We start from the raw sequence: 21,546 nt of genomic DNA on the forward strand, positions 1-21,546 counted from the left end.
ATGGGTAATTCTTTACTTGGAACTGTGTTCAGTAGCTGATGCCTTCGTAAGTGAGCACAAGCGAAAAAGGCTTTGAGTAATTGCTTAACGTCATCAAACTTTATAATATCCTTTTGCAAGCAGCAATCTGAACACATATTTTGCCGTGTGTACTTACGAGCAACTTACGAGCGCACGGTCTTACGAGCACCTTACGAGTAGTAGTTGTACTCGTTGTACCACGTTGTACTGTGAATTTTGGACCATTAGACATTGGGACAAAAGCAAAATCCAACGGCCTTGCAACGGCCAACACAAACAGGTTGGTGACCTGACCCAAAGGTCTTACCAAGTAGATCTGCAAGAGGCAAGGGAGCAGGATGCTCATAGGATGCTGCCTCTCTCCGTAGTCTTCTTGATGTGCTTGTCGTCTTTGTTCTTGAATATGTTAACATTTTTGTTAACTTTTGTTAGCTTTTTGTTAACATTAACAAAAAGCTTATGAATTTGCCCCTTGGAACCAGAAATCATGAACTGTGTCATCGAGTCCAATTACTTACTTGTCCTATGCTTCTGGCTAAAAGACAGCTCATGTTTCACCGTCGCATCAATCAAAGCAGTAATGTAATGGTATTGTCCAGTGTATTAGAAATAGTGTAATAGGCCGTAATGGATTATCTGCGAAAGCTAGCCTCGCAATTCGGAGACGCTACCTACGACCTACTAGGCTTGGATTTCAGCGTCATAACTCCAATTGACTTACAAAACATATTTATGTCGAACATTGAGCGTATAGTCAATGAACGCATGATGAGGCGGGACCAAGGCGGGACCACCTAGATCTTATGACCCAGATGTCTGACTTAATGGGTAAAACGTAGCTGTGCTATGTCTGCATGCTCATGTGTTGTGTTGGTGTGTATTGTTATGTGTTGAAGTGTTTGCGTATATTGCTATGCGAGACAGTTAACAGTTCTGATAAAATAGACCGTTCTGGTTTTTAACAACACCTTACACCCAATATCACAAATCACGATAGGCCGCTGGCCAGCTAGAGTTGTCCGAGCAGAATGTGCGCCGGCCGGTGTGACTACACAGGGCCCGAGCGGGTGACGATCGCAGGCTCCTCTCCCGTGACTGGATGACTAGACGTGGGTCGAGCCGGAGCGGTGTTTCGAGCCGGCCAGCTCAAAGAACAGCACGTATGCCTTTCCGCTGTTGACGTTTCTCTGATCCATCACGTGGACCCGCGAGTCGTTGTACTCGTACCACTCTGCCGTGTACGGGTGTCGGCAGTAAGCGGTGTAATGTCCTGAGAGCAGCGTGCCAGAGTGGTTCGCCACGCCGTATAGGCTGTACCGGCAGGGCGTCTGTCCGGCCGAGTAGGGCGACAGGTCCAGACCGTTCATCGAAAAGTCGACAGTGGTGTTCAGCTTTCCGCCGAACCTCTCCTGATGCGAGAACCGCTTCAGGTGCACCACGAGGATGCGCGGGAACTTCTGGATCGAGAGGCTCCTGGTGCACTTTTGGCGCTTCTGGCACTTTGAGCAGGTCGGTTTTTCGTCGCCATCGAGCACCTCCTCTTTGGTGAACAGGTCAAAACAGGCCTGTAGGCGCACCTGGCCACTTCGTGACGGGATTGGCAGACTCAGATCCCAGAACGGGTCGAAGGTAACCGATTCGTGGCCACATGCCGTGCACCGCAGGGTAGCCTTGAGCTGGCCCACGAACAGGTCAACAAACTTGGAGTTTTCCAGGCGCAAGAAACGTTTCCAGGCCTCCATTGACTTTTGACTGGCGTTCATTGAGTCGTCGATGTCGGTCGTGATCGGCTTTGGCCGGCTCGTCACCCGGTTCACGTCCTCGTGAAGTCCCTCCAGCAGATATTTGAGGAATTCCTGCGCGTCCTGCTGCTGGGAGCCCATGAAGCGCGGCGCGAGCCGTTGGATCATCGACTTGAGTGGTGCGGTGGTGAGCACCCGCTCCGTTTCGCCCGAGGATGTCCACATGTCGCGTATCAGAGCGCAGAATGTGTTCATGAGGGACCCCTTCGTAGCGGCGGCAGGCATGCTGGCATCTGAGGAGCGTCCATCGCGCAGGATGTAATCGTGGAGAGCGCGTGTGTTGCTCAGGCACTGGACGACTGTGTTCAGGAAGCAGGTGTTGCCCGTGTTCCTGAGGCCGGTGAGACCGAGCGGTCTGCCGTCAGATTGACTGCCAGTCCCGCCGCCGTCTTCGCTGGGGTTGCCGGGCAGTGAGCGGTGAGACACAACGTACATTGTGGCGTTCTGGTAACACGAGTTACCGTAATTGGGAAGTCCGGTGTAGAGCGGATCGTTGCCGTGTTTGTCGGGGTCTGCGGCTGTGGTCAGCTGTAGCTCGCGAGCCGTCAGGAGCTCCCCCTTCAGCCTCAAGACGACACCACCGAGTGCTGTGCCATCCGTGTCATCTTGAGCACAGCAAGACAACACTCCAGACACCTCGACATCTACAATGTGTACCGCCCGCCCATCCGAACATCCGCCCAGGACGAGCGGGTCGACTTCTTCAGCCTGGATGCATTCCCGAGCAATGATGCCACTATCATCACGGGAGATCTCAACAGCCACCACCCTGTCTGGGATGTTTCTTGTTCAAACCCGGACAGGGTCGGTGACTCCATCTATGAGTGGACGGCCCGCCACGACTGGCAGGTGCTCAACTCCGGGACCCCCACACGGGCCGGCTACGGGGAGGACGCCCGCCTCTCAGCTCCTGACGTCACTCTGGCGCACAGTGACCTGGCCCGGCGCTGCACGTGGGAGGTCGGCACCGATCTGGGGAGCGACCACCTCCCGCAGCTGGTCGCGGTCACCACCTCGGGACACCGGCCTCGTCGCATCAGGAAGACGCGCTGGGCCTTCCATAAAGCCGATTGGACGGCTTTCACGGCCCGCTGCGAGGAGACGATGGCTGACCTGACGCTGGGAGAGACCTCGGTGGAGAGACTCGCCGCGCGTTTCAACGATGCTATCATCGAGGCGAGCGTGCGGTGCGTTCCCCGGGGCGCCCGGGCGGACCCCAAGCCGTGGGCGCTCGACCCGGAGCTGGTGCGTGCGGTGGAGGAACGGAAAGCGGCAAGAGCAGCCGTCCAAGAGGACCCGTCCCCGGAAAACCAGACGCGCTGGAAAGAGAAGAAGAGGCACGCTGCAGATGTCGAGGCTGACGCCAGGCGCCGCGCGTTCCAGGACTTCGCGTCTACCGAATTGAACCGCCGCGCGGCCTTGGGCCGCGTCACAAAGATCCTGCGCAAGATGGAGGGTGCGGTGACGGACACCTGCCCCGGCCAGGCCATCAACGGGGACCGCGGCCAACTCGTCGCGGAGGACCGGGCCAAGGCCGAGGCGTTTGTCCGCACCTACGCAAACGTCAGCAGCCACACCCGTCACAGGAGGCGTGATCGATCAGTGAAGGCTGATCTGAGGGTGGTGAAGACGCGCCCCTGCTCATGTGCTGGACAGCGCGATGGTGCCTGCCAGCCCTTCTCCAGACAAGAGATGAGGACCCAGCTGAGCAAGCTGAAAATGAAGAAGGCTCCCGGCGCTGACGATGTATGTGCGGAACACCTCAAGCACCTCGGGCCGGTGGCCCAGGCCGCGCTACTGCACGTCATCAACAAGTCGTGGAGCTCCGCTGAAGTCCCCTCGGTATGGAGGAGAGCAATCATCATACCGATCCCTAAGGCCGGGAAGGACCCTCAAGAGGTCACTAGCTACCGTCCGATATCGCTCACCAGCCACGTCGCCAAGCTGATGGAGCGGATGGTGGCAGCTAGGCTCACGCACCTACTGGAGCGAGACAACATTATCCCCGCAGAGCAGGTCGGTTTTCGCCGCGGCCGCTCTGCAGAGGAGAACCTGGGACGACTCATACAAGAAGTCCAGGACGGGTGGAACCGGCCGCCACCGAAGGGACGCCCGTCTGACGGCAAGACCGCCGCCAGGTTCGTGTTGACGGCCTATGACTTCTCCCGCGCCTACGATGTAATTGACCATCAAATGCTGCGACTGAAGATGTCCCATCACCTTCCACGGTGCCTTGTCACGTGGATTCACCACTTCCTCCGAGACCGACGCGCCTGCGCGGAGGTCAATGGGTCACGGAGCCGGAACCGCCCATTCCGAGCTGGCCTGCCGCAGGGGTCCGTCCTCGCACCGACCCTGTTCACGCTGTGGTCGGCGGACCTCGTGGCGGCGCTGAAGCGGATCCCGGGCACCTCTGTCTTCCTGTACGCCGATGACACCGCAACACTGTGTTCCGGCGGTACGATAGCGGAAGCCAGGGACCGGGCTCAACAAGCGGCGGATGCCATAGCGAAATGGGCCCGCGACTGGAAGATGCGGCTGGCAGGAAGCAAGACGCAAGTTTTAGCCCTGTCGCAGCACTACGTCGACGCCCGGGACCAGTACATCCACGTAGACGGGGCACGAGTGGACGCTGGGAGACACCTTCACCTTCTCGGTGTAACCCTGGACCGGCAACTTCACATGGGCGAGCACTGCGCGCGCGTCCGGAAGAAGACCAAGCCGAGGATCGCACAGCTCCGTAAGATGACCGGGCGTTCCTGGGGTCTGCGGGAGCCACAGCTGCGAGTAGTAGCCAACGGCTACATCCGCGGTGCCCTGGAATACGCGGCGGCTGCATGGCTCCCTGCGGCGTCCGAGTCCCACGTAGAGCTACTGGAGATTGAGATGCGCGCCGCAGCCCGCGTTATCACCGGGTGCCCCGTGAGCACGCCGAGGGACCCGCTCCTCGCGGAAGCCGGTCTGGTTCCCGTGAGAGCACGCCGGGACCTGCTCGCTGCCAGACTGAGCTGTCTGGCAGCCTCACAAAGAAGCGGCGACCCACTGCGCGCGGTGGCCGAAGCAACGGCCCCACGGCGGCTCCGCACCACCACCGGCTGGCGCGACACGGGAGCGCGCGCCCTGGTGAGCGCGGGCGTGCGAGATGTACCTGTGGAGGAGCGCCTGCACGTCACCATCCCGCCGTGGATCGATGACACCAGGGTCCAGTTTAGACTTGACATCGGCAACCACATCAGCCGCACAGCACCACCCGACGTCCGGCGGGAGAGAGCGGAGGAGCATCTGGCCACCCTCCCAGACGACGCCGTATGGGTGTGGAGCGACGGCTCGGCGGAGGGAGGTGTCTCAGCCGGAGGGAGTGGAGCGCTGATAATCCTCCCCTCAGGCGAGGAACACGAGCTCCGAGCCCCTGCGGGCAGGATATGCAGCAGCACCCGCGCCGAATTGGTGGCGATCCGCGGGGCACTGGAGATGCTGCTGCGGCTGGAGGGCGGCCTGGCGGAGAGCCCGGTCATCGTCTGCGCCGACTCGCAGCGGCGCTCGCCACACTGGCGAGTGGGGCTGGGAGCCAGGCGACAGCACTCGGCGCCGCCGTATGGCGACTGCTCCTGGCGCTCACGGACGGAGGACGTCGAGTCTTCATGCAGTGGATCCCAGCGCACTGCGGAATACCCGGCAATGAGAGAGCGGACGTGCTGGCTAAAGAGGCATCCAGCCTGTCGCAAGACGCCGTCCCAACGGACGTCCGCTCGATGGTGAAGGCAGTCGGCCGCTCCGCCACCAAGGCATGGCGTCGCAGCTGGCCAGACAGCTTCTTCAAAACCATCATGGGAGACCGGATGCCGATGCCGGTGCTCCTGGAGTCTCGCGACGAGGCGGTCAACGTCCACCAGCTGCGGGCGGGACACTGGAGCCGCTCGCAGAGCTACCTTCACAGAATCGGACGCCGCCCCGAGCGCGACTGCCCACAGTGCAGTGATCTGGCCTGCCCGGCGGCGCGCTGCCTGGTGTGTCGCGAGGGCCCAGACACGCCGGAGCACGTGCTGCTGAGGTGCCCGTGCTTGGCTGGCGCGAGGCTCCGCCTACTCGGCAATATCAGACCGGACCCTACGCAGCTTCGGGACGGCGGGGCCGTGGCGGCCTTGAGCCGCGGCTACCTCAGTCACCAAGAGCCGTTGGGCTACGGTCGGCCGTGAGCCGACCCGGGGAGACCAACAACAACAACAACAGCCGTGTGCGCCTTGCCGCCGTACAGCTGCAGCGCCCTGCTCTCCTCCTCCAACTTCTTCGGCGACGGCGGCGACCACCTGTGCTGGCTTGCCACTAACCGGGAACCACCCGAGCAGCCAGACCGCCTCGAGCCGGCCGCCGTCGCCAGCTGTTGCTCAGCGCTCTCCCTGTTGGGGCGCTCGGCGCTGAGGTGTTGTTGGGACGGGTCAGTGGCACACTCCAAGAGAACTGAAGCGGCGTTACCTCTCACAATGGCGATGGAGAGTCGCTGCCAAAGCCACTCCATCTCTCGCTGGTCGCCGCTGACCGCCGCCATTTTAGCACCAAGTTCTTGGAGGAAGGCTTTGGTCGTAGGACCACAGGCACTGTTTCGTAGGACCACTGTTTCAAATGCAACTGGCTCGAACCTGAAACGCTGGGTGAGCTGGGCGTACTTTCGGCGCTTCTCGTCTTCTGCTTTCTTGGCCGCCGCCCCAGGCTTCAGCGCGGCACCTCCCAGTCTTGAGCCTGCGAATGTATTGACGCATGTCGCATCCCAAACTAGGCAACGGCCATGCGAGAATGGGTAGATGGTCATGCCGTCTGGCCTCTTTCCGTCGCCCCGGTCTACACCATACGGCTCGAGCTGAGCTGGTATGCCTGCAGTCGACAGAGCACGTCTGACTATGTTGTTCAGTGCTGTGTGGCGCGGTAATCTTCCAGCACTGAACTGACAGGTGAGAGCGTGGTGTCCCTTGACGTCGGCAGGCGAGCCGCACCTGCAGGCGTGGACGCCGCTGCAAACATCGGCGCCGACACGTAGAGCGACTGCGATTCTCACTGTCTCGTTGTCCAGGTGGGTTCCCAGACTAGAAGACGGGAGAGCTCTGAGCCATGCTCCGCTTTCAGGCGTCGCTGCGCCTAGGATACGAGCGCGGTCGAATTGGTTGGCTTCGAGCAGAAGGCGGTCCCTTTGGTGTTCGGCGATCGGGGCGATATGTACCGTGAAATATCGGTGCGAAATAAATGGATTATTATTATTATTATTATTATTATTTTACTGGTAACGACTTCTTCGGGCAACTTGTTCCACTGTTAAATGACTCTTGATGAAAAAAAGCATATTTCGTTTAAGCGTGCGATGCCTTGGCTTCTGGAGTTAAGTCGCTAGTTAAGTCAGTGCATCTTTAATTAACCTTCTTTTCATTTTTTCATTCCATTTATTTCATGCTATGAGGCACATCAACATGTATGGTTGAAGGAAATAAGATGTGACGATGGTTGTTAAGTGGGTACCTACCTATCATAATGATACACACCTGACACACACGCAAATAAATGCAAAGGTTGCAACTTGGATTAGCCTTTTTTAAGGACATGCTGTAATATCTAATTTGAATATGTCTGAGGTAAGGCAACAAAATACCAAGTGGCATGGTTGAACCTCAGTGCCAACCAATTGTGATGTCGGATGTTGCAATGTGAAGTGTGAACACTGGTGAGGGCTGAAATAAATTGGAACTCATCCTCAAATTATGCATTGAATAAAGCTGTCTCATTTTTATGTATATCCATGCAATCACTTGCAAATGCAATCAGCTAATCTGACAAAGAATGTCAATGTCAGAATCACAAAATATATCTCTTACAAGTTACAACTGACTGACTACGTCTGTAACAGGAATATGTCTGGCTGTGGACTGTGGTTATTTTTATAACAAATTTAATCCATAATTTTGCCAGCCATGTGGTTTGATAAATTTATGATAGACTTTAAGAAATGAAATGATGGCATTCAGCATTTTTATACCTATTAAAAGGGGCCTTGGTAAATAAAGAATGAAATTACTTACCTGTGTTTTTATGTTTCAAAAGCTGTGCAATAGGGAAGGAATGTCAAACCTCCCTTGTGTCAATATGTCATGATTAAATGAAAGCCTCTTGTCATGTTAAATGGCAGTGGCCAGTGCTGTGGTTAGGCCTAATTAAGTGTTCACTGTTCATTAGTGCACTTGGTTTGATAACTAATGAAATAATCAGCCTGTTTCTTTATTTTGTTCTGATGTCAAAGGCTTGCGCATGGTGACTATAAATAGGCTTCTGCTGCAAAGTTGTATCATATCAGCAGTAAATTGCCAATGCTAGTGGCTTATCAATTGCAATGCTTTGCTGCCAGAAAGCACCCACCTATCATGAGTGCCTCGAGTATCACTGCCGGGTTCCGTTTCAGACAGTGGGCGATGTCGCAGAGCCCGTGCGTGGTGTGCGGCGGCGCCGTGGCCGTCGGCTCTGGCCTGGAGCGCGCCGACCTGTTTGACGTGCGGCTGCTGGGCGGTCATCTGGCGGCGGCGGTCGTGCACCATGAGCGTCCGCTGCGCCCCGGCGACCAGAACCGGCTCTGTTCCAACTGCGCCGCGCTGCTGGCGCGCCGCGAGCGGCTGCTCAACGCCACCCTGCTGTCGGCCGCCGAGACGGAGCTGGACCAGTGGGCGGCGCGCGTGCTGCCCGCGCCCCCGCCGGCCGCCGACAGTCGGCCCGCGGGCGCCGCCAGCTCCGACCCCCGCAACGGCACCACCACCGCGGCGCGGCATGTAACCATCGGCATGTCGGAGCAAGTGAGGAGGACGGGGGAGGCGGCGCAGACACCGGGACCGGGCCCGACTCGGCGTCAGTACCGGCGCCGCGGCTGGAACTGCCGCATCTGCTGCGCCGGGTGCCAGGACCAAAACCGTGTCATGGACGCCTACCACAACGTGAGGCAGCAGCTGGATGATGCGTTCGCTAGTCGTCCTTCATCGGCCAGCAGCCCACAGGTAGGCAATGGGGCACCGTGCTGCAATCGACGTCACTTAATCCTGTAAGATCCATGTGATTTTCAGGTGTGTGACATTTCGAGAAGGCGCCATGGAATGCACTGGCCTTAATATATGTGTTATGTATTTTCTAGCTTCATGCCTCTATGCAGGTTTAATTTAAAATGTCTGTGATATGCTCCATTTTAAAATTATCTTTGCAGCTTCCTCTCGCTCTCTCGGTCACTTCTTCTTCTTCTTCTTCTTCTTCTGCATCCCGCCGCCAGCCCGCTCAGGGGGGCGGCGGCGCAGGCGGGTCGAGCGGCGGCTCGGTCCGCCCGACACCCTCGATGAAGTCGACGACCCTCGCCGCCGGGCCGCCGAGGACGTCGACCAGGCGAGGGTCGACACCCCAGCGGCGGCGGCGGGCCGCCTCATAGGCCGGACAATCGGTCAGCAGGTGCGTCACGCTGTCGGGCTCCCCGCACGCGGGGCATTCGTCGTTGGCTGCCAGGCCAATCTTGTAGAGCGTGTCGCGCGTCAGCGGTGATGTGCCGGTCCTCAGCTGGGACAGCGTCACCGACCCCCAGCGCGCCAGGGAGTCGTGGCCAGGCGTGGGGTCCGGGTGCGGGTGGGCAGCGGTTGTCCTCCGTCGCGACAGCTCCCGGACATGGCGCGTGACGGCGGCCCGCGCACTCGATAGGTCAATTGGTGCGCTATCTTGGTCGCCCGCCGCGGCCTCGGCAGCCAGGCGGTCGGCGGTCTCGTTGCCGTCCAGCCCGGCATGGCCTGGCACCCACTGGAGCACCGTCTCGGTGCCGTTCTCGGCGAGGGTGTTCAGCAGCCTCCAGACCTCGGCGGCCAGAGCCATGGTCTGGCTAGCTGGGCCGCGGCCGAGTAGTTGTAGCCCAGACCTTGAGTCGGTGAGGAGGCGGACCGACTTGATTGATGCCAGCTCCCCTTCCTCCAGACCGGCCACAGCCGCGAGCGCCTCGCGCATGGCGGTCAGCTCTGCTCTCAAGCTGGAGCAGACCGCCCCTGCAGGAGCGCGCACGGTTTCTTCATTGTTGAGGTGGTGAAACTGGATCAGCGCGCCTGCGCCGCCCTGTTCCATCCCGCCGCGAGCCGAGCCGTCCGACCAGATAGTAATATCCGGTTGCGGGAGCTCTGCAATGGCTCGCAGGGCAGCTTCCCTGCGGACTGCAGGCGGGTCCGACCGGCGGGTGGCCACGGGCAGGTCTACCCTGAAGGTGGTGCCGCCGCGGTGGCCCAGCCATGGCGGGTCGCAGCTGTAGAACGCCATGGGCTCCACCGGGAGCTCCTCGATTCCTGCCTCCTCGGCGAGCCACTTGCCGACCCTCCTGAGGCACGGTCGGTGAGGGAGTGCTGCAGTCTCGTCTGGAGGCTTGGGCGGTGGTCTTCCGCGGCGGTGGCGTCGTTGCATGTTCTTTGCCATGCCTGTAGGCTCGGTGTTGGAGGCGCGGCTGTACCTCCTTTCGGAAGAGGGACTTGCCCGGGTCGCTCGGGGGCAGCCGGATTACACGCTGGTACTCCGTGCCTGCCAGCTGTAGGGCCCGAAGCGAGAGTGTCGGGAGGCCAGCCTCGGCCAGGAGGGCGTCCTTCCGGGTCGCACGTAGGCAGCCGGTGATGACGCGGGCGCACTTGTTTGCTCGGCTTCGAGGCGTCCTCTTACCGACGGGGCGGCGTATGTCCCGAAGACGGCGGCGCCGTAGTCGAATAGGGCCCGGATATAGCCGATGTAGGCCGCTCTGATGGTTCGGCGGTGGCTTCCCCAGGTCTTTCCGGCCAGTGCCTGTAGGCATCGCCTCCGTCGAGACATCTTGGCTTTCAGGTCGTCGATGTGGTCCGCGAAGGTGAGTTGGGGGTCAAACTTAATGCCCAGGAAGGTCGGGTTGCGGGAGTAGGGCAGCTCCTCTCCGCGCAGCGTCAGGTGCGGCTTGACCTTCCCTCCGCTCTCTCTTGGGTCGAGAGTGAACAGGGTGGCGGTGCACTTCGTCACGCTGGGCATGACTTTCCAGCGTCGCAGCCACGTGTCCACCGCGTCCAGGCAGGGCTGGAGGAGGGCGTCGCACTCTCTGGCAGTGGGGGCGCATGCCAGCAGCGCCACGTCGTCCGCGAACAGGGACCGCGAGACGTGCTCCGGCATTGCTACGTCGATGTCATTGACGTAGACCAGCCATAGGAGCGGCGCCAGCACGCTGCCCTGGGGAGGCCCTCCTGGAAGACCCTGAGGTCTGAGCGGGCAGCGCCCCAGCGGACGCGGGCGCGCCTGTCCGACAGGAAGGCCCTCAGCCACTTGATGAAGCAGCCGGGGACTCCCAGCCGAGCCATCTTGCAGAGCAGGGCGGCCCTCCAGACTCGGTCGTAGGCTCTCGCGAAGTCCAGCAGTACCATGACCGCCCGGTGAGGTTTCTTCTCCTCGAACGCGTCGAATATCTGTTGGGATATTCGGCCGAGCTGGTCCATGGTGGAGCGACCTCTGCGGAAACCGGCTTGGTTGGGGTTGAGCTTCCCTCTCGTCTCGAGCCAGTGCTGCCGGGCCTGGATCATCCGCTCTGCGAGCTTGCTTGTGGTGGAGAGCAGGCTGATCGGGCGATAACTGGACAGCTCTGACGGCGGCTTGCCTTTCTTGGGGATGGCTACGATTTCTGCTGTTCTCCAGCTGGCTGGGACGTCCGCTGCTGTCCAGGACTTGTTGATCAGGGCCAGGAGGAGAGTCTTGCCTGTTGGGCTTATCTGCTTCAGCAGCTCGTTGGGTACGCCGTCCGGTCCCGGGCTCTTCCCGTTCTGGAGCTTGTCCAGGGCTGCGTCGAGTTCGGCGGGTGTGAATGGCGCGCACGGTCCACTGCGTTGGGCGTCGCATGCGCATGCACTCACTGCAGCGCGCGCCTCCAGCTTGATGTCGCGATCCTCTTGTTTGTTGTGTGGGATCCGGGATACTGCCGCATATGCCTGGCATAGGGCGTTGGCCTTCTCCCTATCTGTCACTGCTGGTCGAGCTGGGCGGCCAGGTGGGCCAGCGCGGTTGAGGGGCTCTGCTGGTTTCGCCGGTGGTTTGCGTCCGTCCAGGGTGCGGATGAGGCTCCAGAGGTCGGTGTTGGGCCCCAGTTCCGCGATGCGCTTGCGCAGGAAACTTGTCTTTTCCTCGCGCAGGACCGTGTCCGCGTTCTTCTTTGCTTGTTGATATTCCCGGACGTCTTCGGCGGTGTGGTTTGGCGCGGCCACCTTAGCGCGAGCTTCTTTCCTGATCGCGATTGCTTCGTCGCACGCCTCGCTCCAGAACGGCTCCCTGGTCCTTCCGCCGTTTCCGTGTGGGATGGTGCGGCGCGCGGCGCGGGTGATGGCTGCGGTGAGTCGTTTGTCGAGTTCTCTCGCCGTCAGGTCTCCGTGGTCGTTCCAGCGGCCTGTGATGTCGTCGAAGGTCCTGCGGTACTCCTGCCAGTCTGCCTTCCTCAGGGACAGGCGGCCTCTCCCTCGGCGCTGCGGCTTCGGTGGAGCTACAGGGATGCTCGTCGTGATCGGGAGGTGGTCCGATCCCATCGTCTCGCCGATCTCCCAGGTTGTTCCTCTCGCCACGGCAGCGGTCGCCAGGGTAACATCCGGCGTCGACAGGCCGCCCGTGGCTGGGTTGATGCGCGTGGCCGAGCCGTCGTTCAGGATGGTCAGTGAGGCGTCGATCGACCAGTCCTCGACCTCGTGGCCCATCGCGTCTTCTGGTTGGTGTGGGTCCCATACGTGGGCGTGAGCGTTGAGGTCGCCTGCGATGACGCATCTCGGAGGAAGGGAGATGCGGGCAGGCTGGAACGGTTGAGCTTGGGTGCCTTGCCCTGCCACCCACCTTGCTGGAGGTGAGTACAGGTTGATAACGGTTATTGACGGTGTTCCCTGCGGGTGAAGCTCTGTGGCCGTGATGTAGGTCTCTTCGTCTGGTTCAGTTGGCGCATACCGAGGCGTGGTCCGCGAGTACGGTAGTTGGTCCCGCACTAGGGTCATGACTCCTCCCTTACCCTTCACGCCGCGGGTCCCGTCGTTGCCGGTCGGGGGCTGGGGCTGGGTGGCCGCCTGCCCGGTCCCGCTCGCTGGTGGGGCGCGTGCCGTACACTTCTTACGGCTCTTGCAGCCCGCGCACCAGGAGTTGCGGTCCGACGGGCCGCGGCGCTTGCAGGTCCAGCTCGGTCCAGGCGGTGCTCCCTGCCCACTGTCAGCGGGGCGGGCTGCTCCGGTGGTTGCCGGGCTCGGGTTTGCCTGGTGTGGCCTGTCTTGCCTCGCTGCTATGTTGTAGCCTGGGAAGCGTGGGTTTTCATCGCTTTCCAGGAGTCTGGTTTCTTGGAGTAGGATGACGTCGGGTTTCTCGTCTTCAATTCTCTTGTCCAGTTCGGTTTTCCTGGCCTTCAGACTGTTGCAGTTGAACTGCAGGATCTTGAGGAGGCCGCTGATGGCTGTGGGTCCTGTCTGGTTTGGGTTCCGCCCGGTGCGCGGGGTTCCCGGCGCCGGTCTCACAGCCCGCGGAGGAGCGGGCGGTGGCGGCACCGTGACAGGCGCAGGCGGGGCCGGCGGCGCCGACGGCGGCGTCCGAGGCGGCGGCGGCGGCGGCGGCGCGATGCAGCTCGGGCACCACCAGAGGTCGCGTGTGCGCGCGAGTCGGGTAATGTCCGTTGGCCTCAGTCCGGCGCATCGACCATGGTGCCAGAGGGCGCACCCGCCGCAGCGCACCGATGAGCCGCCGACTCCCCGGCCGCATACTCCGCACGGGTAGCGCGGAGGGGGGCCTGGATTCGACTCCACGTCCCCGGCCCGCATCAGTAGCAGGGCGAGGTGGGCCAGCCCTCGTCCCGCCGCCAAAAACCCGCCCGCGCCGGTCCGGCGAGGCAGGCGGTGGTAGTCGTCTTCTTCGAGGGTGTGGATGTGTGTCGGCGAACTTGGCTCCCGAGGGAGACGCCCCCCCACGTGAAGGGGTCGCCGATGGTGGCATCTCGTGGCGCCGATGGTCTCGGTCACTCCTTTCCTTCCTCTCACTTCTTCGTTTTTATGTTTTTTTTTTGTAATTACACGTCATGTTCACTTACGATTTACCAGCTCTTTTTTATTTCAGACCAGCAAGATTCACTCTCGGATGCCTGACAGTCTTAGTAGTAAGTATCCTGTGTTTTCGTTTTGTTTTGAATTGACATCACATAGTTTTCCTACCTATGCTGTTCCGTAAAAGATATGATAGAAAGTATTTTGTCTAAGCAATTGTTTTATATATGGATGGTCATTTTTCAGATTGATCTCTGGGTTTGCAAATATGTAACCCCAAGTCTGTCAAATTATTTTGGTGTTTCCCTCGCCGGCCGAAGGGAAACACCTCGCGGAGGGGTGCCGCCCCTCCCCCTTCCTCCGCATAGGGTTTTTTTTCGCGATAGCTCCGAACACGCTGGCGATAGAGAGCTGAAACTTGGCGTACCTGACCTTTGATTCAAGCCGGATCTTCGGACACCAACCGCATTTTCGGGTCAGGTCAGGTCACTGACCTATGATGTCATAAGTGAACCTCTGCACGGTCTTCAGATGTAGCAAATTAGCAACGTCCTCACTGCCAGAGAAGCTTTCATGGGGAAATAAAACTTGAATGACTTAGTATCCATTAGGAGTCTCACAATTTATCTCTCGGATTTCTCCTAAAGGTCATATGAGGTCAGATCATTTTCGTGGCCTCGCCATTTTAATCCGGCAGGCGGTGGGCCTCCCGGCCACCTTCCGCGCGGTGGGGGGAAGGGGGCATTTTTTGCCCCCCCCCCCCGTATCTCCGCAACTGCTGGACGGATCCGTAAAATTCAAACGGCGTTCGATAGCCCTGTCAAATTTGTCGAAGAAAAACAAATTTCATTGACCTCGGGGTCACCGATGACGTCACAGGTCAGGTCAAAGATCAAATGTTTTACCGTTCCGGGTCTTCTAGAGAATGCGCTATAACATCGAGTAAAACGCATTTTGTCGAAAATCAGCGATAGCGCGTCAGTTGCCTAGTACATATGTTGCTATTAGAGGTCACTGATAATACCAGGTCAGGTCACAGGTCCGGTCACCAAGGGTCAGCACATGATCCCAACTTTACTAAGGTTGTGGCGATGCATGTTTTATGGCCATTTTTTCATTTTCAACTCAATGGTGTTGGTTATAAGACCATCAGGTACGGTTAAGGTGGTCACTTTCTGGTAGAGGTCAGGTCAAGGTCGGGTAAAAAAGGTCAAATTTCAAAGTTGATAACTTTTTGCATAAAATGGGTATTGATTCGATGCAGCTCGTCACGGGGAGTTTAATGGTGCTCTTTGTTTTGCGCTACGTGGTCTAGAATTGCTAGAAATTGTGTTTGAATATTTTGACTTCATCGTTACCAGTGGGGGGGGGGGGCATATGTTACCACCCTGTAGCGTTTTTTGCGTGTAAATAAAAAACCGCGCGCGCCGCTTGGGGTAGCTTTTGGTACATCAATTTTGGACAATGTGTGAAATTTTTGACCCCAGGTCATGTCAGGTCAGGTCACCAGGTCAAGTTAACTGACCAAGCCTAAAAAAAGTTTGCAATCATGTCCAGCCTGCAGTGTTTGTCAGAAAGGTTTTAAACTTGGTGGATTGCATGATGTTACGGGCGGCTACAATTTGTATATCTCGGATTTTTTATATCTGTGACCTAAGGTCAGGTCAGTGGCGTGACCTTTCCATTACAAGTCAATGGAGAAAAATGAAAATGCCTCTAGATCCGTGTGTACGCATAGGAACAGTCCAAATATTTCAGAATCACAATGATTTGGACCACCTGTGATGACCAGGGTGTCATTTTTGCTGATAGCCTCTAGAAAGGTCATCCGAGGTCATTTGAGGCTACAAACGAATTTTTGCCAATAACTCGCGGTTGGAAAGAGATAGAACGCTGGGGATGGTCTCATTGTGTTTGTCTTCCCGAGACGCATCGACTGATATGCAACATGACCTTTTCCGGTCAGGTCATGACCTTGACCTGAGGTCAAATTTTCAAGTTGACCTTTCAAGGTCAAATTATAGTTCATTCAACGCGTCTCGGCGAGAGGAACACGATTCTGGCAATAGAAATGTCGTGGCTTTTTGTTGTCGAAAGTTATTGTCGAAAAACACTTTTCGTAAAAACAGCTATTTTTGGAGTTTTTGCCCTCTGGAGGCTAAACCCGTGACCTGATCAATTTTGATAATGACCTTTTCAAAAGAAGAGCTCAAGAGCTATCGATTGCTTTTCCATGCGTTTTTCTAGCTACCATAGTTCCTGAGATAACGGCATGTTTTTTGAAAAATATAATGACCATTGGCAAATTTTGACCTTTGATGACCTCTGGTGACCCCAATATTGCTCTAAGATGAAAAATGACTGAAGTACTTTCAAACGTACGCATTGAGAGCTATCGACTGCTTTTTACCGCGTCTTTCTAGCCCTCTTAGTTTTTGAGTTAGAGGTGGGTGGTAACATATCCCCCCCCCCCCACTAGGGCGAAGTTGGCGGAGACCGCCACTGGGGCGCGGGTTAAACAGTTTTTTTTTTCGCTATAAATTGGCCAAAAACAGGGGTATCGATCTCAAATTTGGCATGTGGATAAAAGGTGGTAGTGACTATCACATAGGTATATTCCGTTTTTTCGAAATTCAAAAAAGTTTTTGGATTTTTCGGCTATTATATTCAAAAAATCTTTTTTTTTATTTTTTGGGGGTCAAATCCAAAAGTTTTAAAAATCCGAGATAGCAGTATTGTAGCCCTGTTAATTCTAGGTACACCTAAAATGTCGAAACATTTTTCTGTATCTCTAAAGCTGTAGGCCTGACAGCTCTTCCCGCGAAACCTTTTTGGGTCGAGAATGGCAGAAATGACGTCACTCCGACGTATTAGCGGCCAACCTATCATAGATTTTGGTAAAAATTTTGGTCACAATGTGTAAAAGCTATTCACGGCAGGGTACTGAAAGTTTGGTGACGATCGGCGCAGCGGTTCTGGAGATATATCGAAAAAAAACTAAAGGGGGGCAAAAATGCCCCCATCGCCTGGAAGGGTATGTCAATGGGGGAAAATGAAAACTGCTATTCTGGCGCCGTGAACGATCTCCAACTATCTCAAGAACACAAAATCGTGATTTCATGCACTCCTTGCAAGGTTTGATGCGTCACTTTTGCCATGCTGACCTTGCGTGACGTCATTTATGACGTCATTAGGTTCATATTAGTTTTTCGTCAATAACTCCCGATCAAATACAGCTAGCGAGTCGGGGAAGCCACCAATGGACTCAGGAAGACCTGCCGAATCGAATGATATGCGACATGACCTCTTTCGACCAACTTCGTGACCTAGTGGCGCTGACGTGACCGTGACTCGAGGTCAACACCCTAAGTTGACCTCACCCAAACAAAAAGTATATCATTCGACGCGCCTGAGCGATGCGAACACGATACTGCCAAAATCGCGGCTCTGCGGCCTTTTTTGCGAAGTTATTTACCAAAAACGAAACCGTACATTGAGGCACTTGATCTGACCTCAGAGGTCACCGGTTGACCTAGGACCTTAAAATCGGGTATCAATCTCTGCGTTTCGTAACGGCGAATACGCCTGTTATTCCGCGACACGCTAGCTCCACCAGGGGCGAAACGGCGAGGGGGGTCGTACCCGCCCCCCCCCCTCGCCCGGTGCGTATGTAGAAAACCAATAGGTCCGGCGATGGTTATATGTATTCTTTAACCCGCTCCATAGTGGGGGGGGCTATTTTTGACCCCCCCCCCCTCCTCCAGACTTTTCGATATATCTCCAGAACCGCTGCGCTGATCGTCACCAAATTTTCAGTACCCTCCCGGGCATCAATTTTACATATTGTGACCAAAAAGAAATTCCAAAGGCTATGATTGGTTGGCCGGAAATGACGTCAGAGTGACTTCACGTTCTGCCGTTTTCGACCCCAAAAAAGGGTTTCGCGGGAAGAGCTGTCAGGCCTATAGCTTTGACGATACAGAAAAATGGTAAAGACATAAAGGCGGTAAAATTGACAGGGCTACAAAACTGCAATCTTGGATTTTTGAAATTTTTGAGTTTTGACCCCAAAAATGAAAAAACTATTTTTGGATATATTTGCCAAAAAAATCCAAAATTTTTTTTCGAATTTTGGAAAAACCGGAATATATATTATAGTACCTACCGTGTTCTATATACATACCAAATTTCAGATCATCTCTTTTTTTGGCCAAGTTTAGCGAAAAACCGTTCAAAAATGATTACGTCAAAGTTTCTAAAATTAAACTTTTGGCAATTCTAGTCCACGTAGCGCAAAACACAGACCACTATTAGACTCGCCGTGACGAGCTGCATCGAATTGATACCCATTTTATGCAAAATATCAACTTTGAAATTTGACCTGACATTGACCTGACCACCAGGAAGTGACCTAAACCGTTTCTGATGGTCATAAACCAATACTATTGAGTTGGAAATGAAAAATTGACTATAAAACATGCATCGCACAGCCACAGTAAAATTGGGTTAATGTCCTGACCCTTGGTGACCTGACCTGTAACCTGACCTGGTATTATCAGTGACCTCTAATAGCAGCATACGTTCTAGGCAACTGACGCCCTATCGCTGACTGTCGATAAAATGTGTTTTACTCGATGTTATAGCGCATTCCCAAGAAGACCCGTGAACGGCAAAATAATTTATATTTGACTTGACCTGTGACGTCATCGGTAACCCCGAGGTCAATGAAATTGGGTTTCCTTCGACAAATTTGACAGGGCTTTCGAACGATTCACGAAAGTGTCTTGATTGGATGAGGCTGATCTCTATTGTGACATCACAGGTCATCATCCATTCAGATGACTACCCTCGTGTCAGATCTATGATAAACATAATATCCAGACTCATTTAAGAAACCCATATTTGTCTTAATGAAATGCTGCTCGTTATTGTAAATTTGACAGATTTGACCTTCTTTGACCTCCCTGTAACATCACAGGTCAAAATTGACGGATACTCGATCTTGTGCGTCTTGAGTCCTTTCGAATGCCATTTGCATTTTTTTCGATCCAACTGTTGATTCCGCAGATGTGATGGGGGATAAGCCTCTTCTGGTTGTCTGAAGTAACCAAATGTTTCCTTTTCAGACTGTTCACGTCGAACTAGCTACAAGACACTGCATTGCCAGTGCACGCCGCGTGGCTTACATGGCACTATTTTCGGCACACTATCGTTTCCGAAGTGTCCTGTTTGCATTCCCCATGTTCACAAATTTGACCGGAAGAGGTGCCGGACGGGCCGTGCTACCGCCCAGCAAAAGCCAAAGAAGGACTCGTCTCGGCCGCAGCCAAGTATCAGGCGAGCTGCTGGCGACGTCACAAATGTAAATAAGGCTGTAGACGTTGATCAATTTAGGACTCACCATGCAAGGATCGTCACAGCACCGAAGGGTAACGATAGCTCTGTTCCGCGCGCAGTGGCCACCACTCTCTACCGCTGCGGAATTTGTAGCATCACAGTGGTTGACTTGCACTTTCTGATCGAGCACATGAAAGTGCATAACCCCCAAAGCGTGTCAAAAAACAAGCTTGTCAAAATACAAGCGTGCCCAGATGGGCCGCAAGCGGCTGTTGGTAGTCGTGGTGCAGACAAGCCAGATTCGCCGATGCCAGCGGCACCGACATCTCGTGATCGGCAAGTGCTGCCAGTACAGAGAACGGCAACAGCTTCGCTGCTGTCGTCCTCGTCGGCACTCGCAGAGGCCACAGGAAACCACAGCGGGGCTCCGCGTCCAGTCGCCTTCGCGTGTTCTATGTGCCCGCGGGTATTGAAAACCAAAAACCACCTCCGTCAGCACGTCATGAAGTCACACTCGGGCTCGGGCTCACGATCGAGTGCGATGTACTCGCGGGAAGCGCATCGGGAGGGCCCCGGCGGCGAAACCACGCCGGTCTCGCCGTGGCGGTGCAGTGCTGAACTGGTGGAAAGCAATGTCGGCGCAGTCGCCCGGGAGGGGATCTGCCCGCAGTGCGGCATTGACGTGGCGTCTAAGGAGCTGCTACTGCAGCACATACTCCAACAGTGTCGCGCCGAGAGCGGCCCCTACTGCTGCCACCTCTGTCCGCGCTCCTTTGGCACAGCGGACCGCCTGATGGAGCACAGCGGGCAGCACGACCCGGCCACGGACTGGCAGTGCAGCCGGTGTCCGGCTCGGATCGTCGGACCGAGGAGCGCTCTGACGGCGCATCTGATTCAGGCGCACTCGTTGATGGAAAGCGCCTGACGCTGAGCTTATGGCCAACTGTGCTCTCCATGCTGCCACAATTGGTTGTCGGGGCTTCATGTGTCTCCGCCTGCCGTCGTTCGGTCTTTCAAAGCTGTTGCTTAGGAGTGAAAGTGACATTGATTCCTTGATTGATCACGTGCCTTAGAGAGACGCTTAAGAGTGACCTAAATATAAGGAACGTTTTGCGATTCAGTGTGAGGCGAACTTCAAAGCGTTATTCGTGTAAGAAGTTCTAGCTAGTAGCTTGTCTTGTATGCATTTAACAACGGATTGTATGACGCACAGTTGATTTTAAATGTACCATTGAACACCGATTAGCATATCATGTATTGTGTAACGATTCCAACCAATCACGTCCGGTGGGCCCTGCCTTTGATTAGCTGTGAAAGCATCGAACTGAACCGTTATTACCTTAATGCACACTGTGAAAGCAAATACATTGTGTTTGGTCACATCTTCGGTTGTAGTTATCTGATCGGTTGTCTGTTTCACGTTATCTGTGACGGATTGTGACTGGCGAGCAGCTGTAAATTTAATGACACTGACGTCACGGTTACTGTGAGCGTTTAGTTAACCGCGCACCGAGGGGGGGCGGATATCCGCCCCCCCCCCCTGAGGTTTTTCGCGAATAGCGGAAAAACCGCGGCGCTACGCGCCGCGTGGTGACAATTATGACAACCCGTGCAAGTTACCCTACCTTTCAAGGTCAGGTCACCAGGTCACTTGAATGACCCAACTCAAGTCACTTTTTTGCAACTTTGACCGTGCCAGAGCTACAGTAGATGTCGGAGGCCTTTGAAAGTCGCAGGATGTTATTAGGTCATTAGTAGCTACAATTTGTTATCTCGGAATTTGATAATCGGTGACCTAAGGTCAGGTCAATTTCGCGACCTCCCATTATAGTCAATAGCGGAAAAATCAACTCCCTGTTTTTACCACTAAAACGGGTCGGAATGGCCCCATATACCATACATGACTTCATATACGATCAACCTTCACTACCTTGAGGTCTGTTTTGCTGTTGGGCAGTTGTGAGGTCATGTGACGTCATCAAAGGTCACCAAAGGTTTTTGGCCAATAACTCCGTACAGGAACAAGATACAGACGCGTGGATGGTCTCATTGTGTTCAGCTCGTCAAGGCGCATCGAATGATATACATGATGACCTCGAGGTCACGTGACTGAGGTCAACCTTTGACCTTGACCTTTCGAGGTCAACATATATATCATTCGATGCGGATTGACGAGATGATCACGCTGCTGCCCTTAGTTTGTTCTATCTGACTAATTCGAAAGTTATTCGAGAAAAACTCCATATCCAGCGCGCCGCCATTTTGACTTTTTCGACCCCTGTGACGTCATCTTTGACCTGACCTGAAAATGACCTTTGTAAAATTGTAGATCTTGACCGTGCGTA

General features: G+C 55.6%; 2 protein-coding genes across 3 annotated transcripts; one reads left to right on the forward strand and one right to left on the reverse strand.

The window, feature by feature from the left end:
• Position 1: 1 nt before the first annotated feature.
• LOC122371584 lies at positions 2 to 20,581 on the forward strand. Of its 2 annotated transcripts, none has more exons than XM_043348010.1 (4): positions 2 to 301; positions 8,263 to 8,845; positions 13,938 to 13,977; positions 18,991 to 20,581. In XM_043348010.1, the coding sequence occupies exons 2-4, from the start codon at positions 8,273 to 8,275 to the stop codon at positions 20,124 to 20,126; spliced, it is 1,749 nt and encodes a 582-aa protein (XP_043203945.1). In that variant the 5' UTR covers positions 2 to 301; positions 8,263 to 8,272; the 3' UTR covers positions 20,127 to 20,581. The 2 variants fall into 2 exon arrangements, with proteins under 2 accessions (XP_043203945.1, XP_043203946.1); XM_043348011.1 differs by lacking the exon at positions 2 to 301 and adding an exon at positions 7,423 to 7,441.
• Positions 1,039 to 2,332, reverse strand: LOC122371586 (ubiquitin carboxyl-terminal hydrolase 2-like). Its single transcript, XM_043348012.1, has one exon. The coding sequence runs from the start codon at positions 2,256 to 2,258 to the stop codon at positions 1,125 to 1,127; it is 1,134 nt and encodes a 377-aa protein (XP_043203947.1). The 5' UTR covers positions 2,259 to 2,332; the 3' UTR covers positions 1,039 to 1,124.
• Positions 20,582 to 21,546: the final 965 nt, after the last annotated feature.

The sequence above is a fragment of the Amphibalanus amphitrite genome, unplaced genomic scaffold, assembly GCF_019059575.1.
Source record: "Amphibalanus amphitrite isolate SeventyFive unplaced genomic scaffold, NRLGWU_Aamphi_draft 001260F_arrow, whole genome shotgun sequence".
NCBI lineage: Eukaryota > Metazoa > Arthropoda > Thecostraca > Balanomorpha > Balanidae > Amphibalanus > Amphibalanus amphitrite.